The sequence below is a fragment of the Melitaea cinxia genome, chromosome 29 (genome assembly GCF_905220565.1).
Source record: "Melitaea cinxia chromosome 29, ilMelCinx1.1, whole genome shotgun sequence".
Classification (NCBI taxonomy): domain Eukaryota; kingdom Metazoa; phylum Arthropoda; class Insecta; order Lepidoptera; family Nymphalidae; genus Melitaea; species Melitaea cinxia.
Window position 1 is genome coordinate 1,334,161 of NC_059422.1, and position 8,666 is coordinate 1,342,826.

General features: G+C 34.7%; 1 protein-coding gene across 1 annotated transcript in view; it reads right to left on the reverse strand.

Moving 5' to 3' along the window:
- The window catches only part of LOC123667692, a 33,486-nt gene extending 25,063 nt beyond the window's left edge, over positions 1–8,423 (reverse strand). The window contains exon 1 of the mRNA XM_045601533.1: positions 8,183–8,423. Within this exon, the coding sequence (XP_045457489.1) occupies positions 8,183–8,423 (241 nt within the window). The remainder of the gene's footprint in view (positions 1–8,182) is intronic.
- Positions 8,424–8,666: the final 243 nt, after the last annotated feature.

Below are 8,666 nucleotides of genomic sequence, written 5' to 3' on the forward strand. Positions count from 1 at the left end.
TAAGATAATGTATTATATTATATATCTTATGTAATAAATGGTCACATAAACGATTAAATTGTCGACTAGCCAGTTGGCGCAGTTTGTAGTGACCCTGCTTTCTGTTCTGGAGGTTTTGGGTTCGATTCGATATCAGTATTATTATATGTTTGTGTGTTACTAATTTTGTACTAAAACACAGTTTATATATTATTTTTCAAAAGAGTAATTGCTGAGTTTCTTGCCGATTCTCTGCAGAATCTACATTCCGAATCGGTGGTAGCTTTACTTTTACAAATATAATAATTTATTTTTAAAGTTTTAATTTGTAAAATGACGATTCGAAAGTGCTCTTGGAGCCTATTTTAATAAAGCTGTTTTTGACTTTGATTTTGATAATACTTACGTAACTATACCAGTCGGCTGTTACCTATAACACAAGCATTAAGTTGCTTACCTTAGGAACACCAAGATGACCATGTGTGAATGTTATAGACATGTATTTATTTAAATTGTGATCAGTATTCATGTGTTGACCTTCTTAACAAAAAAACAGATGGCACATCTGTGTATGCTAAACATATTACCAATTTTTAATTTATTTTAGTCATTTGATGCGGATTTATTAATTTATATGATAAATATAATAGCGAACAATGTAACATACATACATTGGTCATCAAAATGAGCCATCCCTAAGTTAAGTCACACGTTAAGGGAGGATAGTGGGTCGACGAAGTGACATTGTTAGACAAGGGGTGGAGAGTGGTCCAAAATTTTGTGACATCACTCCGTCGTCGCTTCAACCTGTAATATCCCACTACTGGGCATAGGCCTCTTTCCCCATGTAGAAGGATCAGAGCTCAATATATTCCCTACTATGAGTAACGATCGCTATCAGGTGTACATGATAACAACCGGGACCGACGGCTTAACGTGCTCTCCGAGGCATGGTGGGGAGACCCACTAGGACTTAAATTATACTCATCATCACTCTTTATTCACAATTAACAAATTATAAGGAAATGAACTTTCTTCGAAATGTTTCGAGAACGACGCATCAAAACTTTCTGAAACTTTCACCGAGAGACCGGTTATGGTGGTACGAGCAATTATTCATTCCAAATGTTATGGAATTCTGATATGCGATTTTGTGAAATTTTAAATTCTTACCATTTTTTTAATATCATATTAAAAATTGACCGTTTCAGCGGGAATCGAACCTGCGTTTCCGACTGACTGTGTCGGTGCTCTAGCCAATAAAGCTATGAAACGATGTACCCGCTAGATCGAAATTTTTGATATGATGATTTTATATTTGTCTAAGCGACCGTGGCGCCGTCTATAGTGTCTTAAACTCTTGTGGTATTTCATTTAAAAAAAAAATTTAAAACTTCTGGTATTTTTTTTAAATTGAAGTACAATAAAATTAAAATGTTGTAAACTACGTATGAAATATTTACAACTTAAGAACATAATCACTACATAGTATAAAACAAAGTCGCTTCCCACTGTCTGATTCCAGAGGAAGGTTTATATGTATAATACATGCATAATATAGTAGAGGAACACTATAGTCTTTGCATCCGTGCGGTGTTGGGGCGGGTCGCTTGTTATTTATAAATAGTTACGGAATAAACCACGTAATTGAGTTTAGCGGGAAAACTACGAAAATTATCAATTGAAGATTAGTAACTAAGCCGTAAAGACGCGGTCTTATAGTAAGCTCAAAAAAAAAACAAAAAAAAAACAATGTAGCTTAACAATTTTTTTCTTCTAAAACAAGAGGGGTAAACGAGCAGAAGGAGCCAGCTGATGTTAAATGGCTACCTTCGCCCAAGGGCATCTGCAACATAAGAGGAATTGCGGGCGCGTTGCCGGCCTTTAAGGATAAGATGTCTGTACACTCGACGCTTGATACACCCAACTGTATTATCCCACTGCTGGGCATAGGCCTCTTTCCCCATGTAGGAGAAGGATCAGAGCTTAATCCACCACGCTGTTCCAATGCGGGTTTGTGGATATATTCCCTACTATGAGTAACGTCGCTATCAGATGTACAAGATAGCAACCGGGACCGACGGCTTAACGTGCTCTCCTAGGCACTAGGTGGGGAGACCCAAAAAGACTGCACAAACATCTAGACCACGGCAAACATCTGTATGGCCAATACAAATGTTTGTCATATGCAGGGATCGAGACCGCAACCGCCAGCGCAACGCGCACCTGTGCTGTGACCGTTGCGCCAACGCGTCGTCTAATAATGCCATAAATAACTAAAAATACTCGATTTCAATAGCTCGAAAAAATTCATAAATAAGGACATCTAAAGGAATGAGATCCCTTTGAGTTTTTACACATCTTTTACACACACACCTCTTTTATACACCTATTTTATACCTCTTTTATAGCAGTAGTGATATATATTGTTCACGAAAAGATTTTGGCATTCGATTGTAGTCAAATATAAAAGAAAAATTTAATTTTAATTTTATTTATTAATTAAAGGAGTCGGTTAAATAACCTTGAGTGTCGTTTCTTAATTTTTTTAGACACATAGTTTAATTTTCCGGTCCCAATTCTGATTATTCAACAATTGTCTTATATATATAAAAGAATTATCATTTTTTTTAGTTTTACAACATAAAATAAATATGAATAATGTAAATAAATAGGCACAAATAAGTACAGCCTTTTTTTGTATCAGTTTAACGGGCGGTGTCATGCTAAAATGACAGTTTTCGTAGTTGACAGCACACACACAATGCGGTCATTAACGCCTCTTGCGGCACTGAGGAGGCCTCTTAATTTCACATGACATATATGTTTAAATACCGCCACTTTTTGGTAATTTATTAAGCCGCTTAGTTTAAAAAAAGGTTAGTTGCTGTGAGGTTACGGGAATAAAGAATATAACCCCTCCCCTCTTTTCCCGTGGGTGTCGTAAGGCGACTAAGGGATAACACAGTTCCATTACTACCTTGCAACTTAAAAAGCCGACCGATGGCGGAATAACCATTCAACTGCTGGCTTTGAAATACATAAGCTGAAGACGTGCAGCAGCGTCTTCGGTGCGACAAACTCAGCCCCGCGGTCACCAACCTATGGGACTATGGGCAACACGGGCATGAGTTCACGCTGTTTTTGGCGCGAATATCTGGAGGCCTATGTCCAGCAGTGGACTGTGATAGACTGGAGTGATGAGTGATAGTGAAAAACTATACATAGTTATAATATTTACGATTAAAAATATATTGGGCTTAGTTTTAAAGAAATAGGTAATAGATGATAAAAAACATTGGAATTAAAATCGTATTAAAATAAAATCTGACGCAGACGCTAAGTGACGCTTGGAGTGACCTTTAAGAGCGATTTCAGCTGTTTATACAAGATATAGTAATTTACCAGAAAGACATATTCGAATAGCAAGTTTTTTTTTTATTTTTATGTTAAATTTTACAGTTGTATTATTTTAAATAATATATTTATATATAACCAGGTCGGCATACAAGCGTACGGCTCACCTGATGGTAAGCGATTACCGTAGCTTATAGACGCCTGCAACACCAGGAGCATCGCAAGCGCATTGCCGATCCTACCTACCCCCGATAACCTCTGGTCACCTTACTCACCACAGGAACACAACACTGCTTGAAAGTAGTGTTATTTAGGTGTGATCATCTGTAAGGTCGCGGTACTTTTCCAGTCAGAGTTCTAAAGATTTTAAGCAGGATATATCCTGTTGAGCCCTACCTAATTTAATTATAATTTGATTAATTTAACATAACGTTTTAATTTTAAATATCACGGGAACCGTTTTTAAGGATTAAATCCCAGTTGCATATAGCTAAGACACACACACATACATACACACACACACTCTTTTATCTTGTGGCTTTTTACCAGAAAACATACGAAAACGACAACAATCTTCGTTCACAGTAAGTTTATAGGGGGCGAATGTTAATTCCCATAGAGTTATCTTCGAACATTCGAGAAAAATCTATTGTATTAAAGCCTGCATTACAAGTCTAATTTTGCACTCTGGAGTCTATAAAGATACTAACAACAAAGCCTTAGTAATTATCACGCTATAGTTGTCAAATTCTCGTAAAACAGCGCCATCTATCGAAAGAATTTCAAAAAAAAAGAACTACCGAATTCCATGAATATAACAAAGAATATTGCTATAAACAAAGAAACAAAATTCATTACTTAATATATATCTAATCCTCTTTATCTGAATAAAATGAAAGTCAAGCACTTAACCGCAAATTAAAAAAAAATATCATAACATTATCAGGCGATTCCGAACTTTAAAACCATTGAAATAAGGTTATATACTTATTGTTTATATTATTTACTGTAAAACGTTTTATAAATAAGTGAAGATGGAACCGTTCATTCCGGAGTCACGGTGGTTTAACTGAAATTTCTATTTGTCTTCAGTTTTAACGATTACTCTTATCAGCTTCGGCATTTCTTTCTTCTTAACTATGTATATATCTATAATATAAAAATGAGTCGCTGAATGTGTTGCTAAGCGCAAAACTCGAGAACGGTTGGACCGATTTCGCTAATTCTTTTTTTTAAATATTCCTTGAAGTACGAGGATGGTTCTTACGGAGAGAAATATTCTAAAAAAAAAATTTTAAATTTCCTGAAAAAGTCTAAAAACAACACTTTTCTATACTCCCATACAAAAGATTTGTGATAATACTTAAAAGTCAATTTGAACTTTAATACCATACGATAAAGTTTGTGTTAGGCGATACGAAGTTCGCCGGGTCAGCTAGTATATATATATATATATATATATATATATATATATATATATATATATATATATATATATATATATATATATATATATAAGACCCGTGCGATTAATTCGCACTAAATATGTATAATAATTTTCACTTTACAAAATTACAAAAATTATTTATATACGTGATTTCATTTGAAATTGAACAAATAATTTATCGACCGTCAATCATATTCCCGTTGTTTTAAAATTAAAATAGTCATATATATATATATATATATATATAATTTTAATAATTTATTAATTTACAAAAACAAAAGCAATAATACATTTTTTTGTTGTGCCGGTAGAGCAAGCAATTATCTATAAAATGATATATAATTTATGTGGAGTAATTGTGAGGCTTTTTCCTTACTTACCTTATATATTATGATGATTTCATTTTTTCTATATAAATAAAAATGAACGACCGAAATAAATGTATGTTCGTATAACTTCCGAATGACTAAAAGAAATTGGATAATTCTTTTTTTAACTGACTTTCAAAAATGCGGTTCTCAATTCGACTGTATTTTTTATGCATGTAACCTCAAAAGTTTTGACTGGATGGAACGATTTCGATGATATTTTTTAAATCGAAAGCTGATGCTTGTCTCGTGGTCCCTTTTAAATTTCATCGATATCTTATGATTACTTTTTGAGTAATGTTTGATAAATTGAATTTACTTGACTATTTTTTCGTCTACCTACGTTGTGTTACTTGTCGATGTAATTAAAGGCGGTTTTTTTAGCTTGCGAGCAAACACAATTATCGCGTTTGTTATTTACATAAACCCTTTATGTACAAAAAAATATAGTGCTATATTCAAAAATGGCGGTACAAAGTTTAGCTAGTTTAAGTTTAGTTAGGTCTAAATAATTTTGTAATGAAAAATCAAGCAGGAAAAACTTAAAATGAAAAGTATTAAACAATATACATAGGTGCATAGGTGCTTGTAAATTTGACTACATTGACACGCCTTGTTCTAAGACGGCTATCTCTTTGAGATAAAGATATGCTTGTCAGTCTGCAATCTGTGTCAATTCCGGTAGTAGGTTCAATGCTTTTACCACTTAGACCAAAAAGGAGTGTTGTATTTTCGGATTTATTAAATCTATTTATTATTAATATACTTGTATTTACGATAGATTTGCTTGTGTAATTTCTCTGTCAGTTTGTTTATTGCTCTTGCTTGAAATTATTTCAATACGTTTTAACTGAGGTAGGCTTGGAAATATCCTGCTCAAAATCTGGAGCAGCCCGATTGGGGTAGTACTTCGACCTTACAGAAGATCACAGCGAAATAATACTGTTTTCAAGCAGTGTTGTGTGCATGTGTACGCTTACCATCAGGTGAGCCGTGTGCTTATTTACTGATCTAGTTGTACTTATAATCATCATCATCATTACAGCCTATACAGTCCACTGCTGGACATAGGCCTCCACAAGTTTACGCCAAAAATAACGTGAACTCATGTGTTTTGCCCATAGTCTCCACGCTGGGCAGGCGGGTTGGTGACCGCAGTACTGGCTTTGTCGCACTGAAGACGCTGCTGCCCGTCCTCGGCCTGTGTATTTCAAAGCCAGCAGTTGGATGGTTATCCCGCCACCGGTCGGCTTTTTAAGTTCCAAGGTGGTAGCGGAACCGTGTTATCCCTCAGTCGCCCCTTACGACACCCACGGGAAGAGAGGGGGTGGCCATATTCTTTAGTACCGTAGCCACACAGTACAGTACTTATAATAAAAAGCGGAAACGTGATATATTACGGCCTGCTTTTTTTTAACGTCTCCTAGTGCGATTTAGACTAACAAATAAGCTTATAAATGTCCCACTGGAGGGGAAAGGCCTCTTTGAGGATAAGAGCATTGTTAGGGCTTAACGAACCTTGCTACTGCTCTACTGGTTGGTGGATAATATACCATGATTAGGGATAGCTATCAGGTGTTTATGATAACACCTGGGACTTATGGCTCTCCGACGAGGAGAGAAGATATACAACCAGACAAGATAGAAATATTTGTAGCATAATTGAGAATTGAAGCCACAATTGTGGCGTTAAGGGACCTCGCATCACACTAAAACTATTGTCCAAGTATGATTTTTATTATTATGTAGAAATAAATTTTTTGATACGAGTATATCTTGAATTTAATAGTAGGGTAAAGATTGTTTGAAAAAAAATTTACATAATATATTTTGTCATAGACTGCTTGATAGTACCATGATTTGAAATTCTAAATTACATATAATGTAAAAACTGGAATCAGATTAGCTTGTTAGTGAAACTAGCGGAAGACACTTTTACTTCCTTTTAAGATTTCTGTTTTCGAAATGGAACGGATATTATACTGACTAATTTTTATCTGCAGACCTAGCCTGTAAAATGTCTTCGAGCTTAGGTTACGTGGATCGATTCCCGTTAGAGCCTAAATAACGTTTGTATGTGTCATACAGATGTTTGCCTTGGTTTCTTTTATAAATAACTTGAATAATTTTGTAGAATTTAAATTAGAATTATTTAATATCATCACTAAAGAATTAATATTACTACATTAAACTATTGCTGACATCAAATATTTTCATTTTTTAAATCAAGTTAAATTTTTTTAGCGAGGAATGTTAAAGGTTAATGTCATCCTCAAATTAATGAAGTTGAAACCGCTGGGCACAGGTCTATTAATGAAACATTTCATTGTATACCACATTATTCATACTAATTTTTTAAACTTTAATACAGTTGTAATTCTAAAATGACGATTTGAAAGTACATTTGAAGCAGACTTTAATTATGAGATTTTTTATTTTATTTTTTTAAATTGTTATAAATTAATACTTGTAATATAATACGATATACAGTATATACAATATATAGTATAATATATCTCATCATCATCATTCATCATTACAGCCCACTGCTGGACATAAGCCTCCACAAATTTACGCAAAAAATAACATGAACTCATGTGTTTTGCCCATAGTCACCACGCTGGGCAGGCGGGTTGGTGACCGCAGGGCTGGCTTTGTCGCACCGAAGACGCTGCTGCCCGTCTTCGGCCTGTGTATTTCAAAGCCAGCAGTTGGATGGTTATCCCGCCACCGGTCGGCTTTTTAAGTTGCAAGGTGGTAGCGGAACTGTGTTATCCCTTAGTCGCCTCTTACGACACCCACGGGAAGAAAGGGGGTGGCTATTCTTAGTACCGTAGCCACACAGTACATAATATATCTACACTAAATTAAATAATTATTGTAAAACCTTTGTCTTTTCCTCTAATAAGGTATCTTCATTTTTATCTATTTATTATAGATATATTTTTTGTGTCTAAAAATTATTTATAAACCTCATGACAATGACAAAAAAAATGTCATGAATAAAATAACATAATCTGTTTTAGCTTACCTGCCCATAGCTTCCTTTGCTTCTCAACATCTCTATCCCAGCTGTCAAGCAATCTTCCCGCCATTTCCCTCGTGCAAGACCAAGCATCCCTCTCCCCGAAACAATCCAAAAAACCATTAAACGTCGGCCCTAAATTCTTTCCCAAATTCATAACGTACTCGTACGACCTTTCAAATAAACTATCACTCCTTACTCCATTTATAAATAACACGAAAATTAATAAATATTTAATCGACGCCATTTTGACGTAAACGTCAAAAATACGCGCGCGCTTTTTTTTTCTTGTAAGTGCTAATGCTTTCACGTTCAAGGTTGAACTGAATCGTAGTGTGAAAGTCTGTCTTTATACATACTTATTATTCATGTAATTCCTAGCATATGTAGGGGAAAAGAAACTCAAGTGCGAGAGAGATAGCGTTTATTTTTATTAATTAATAGTATATGTCTATCTCTTTCGTATTTATTTAACGGTTATTATAGGCCA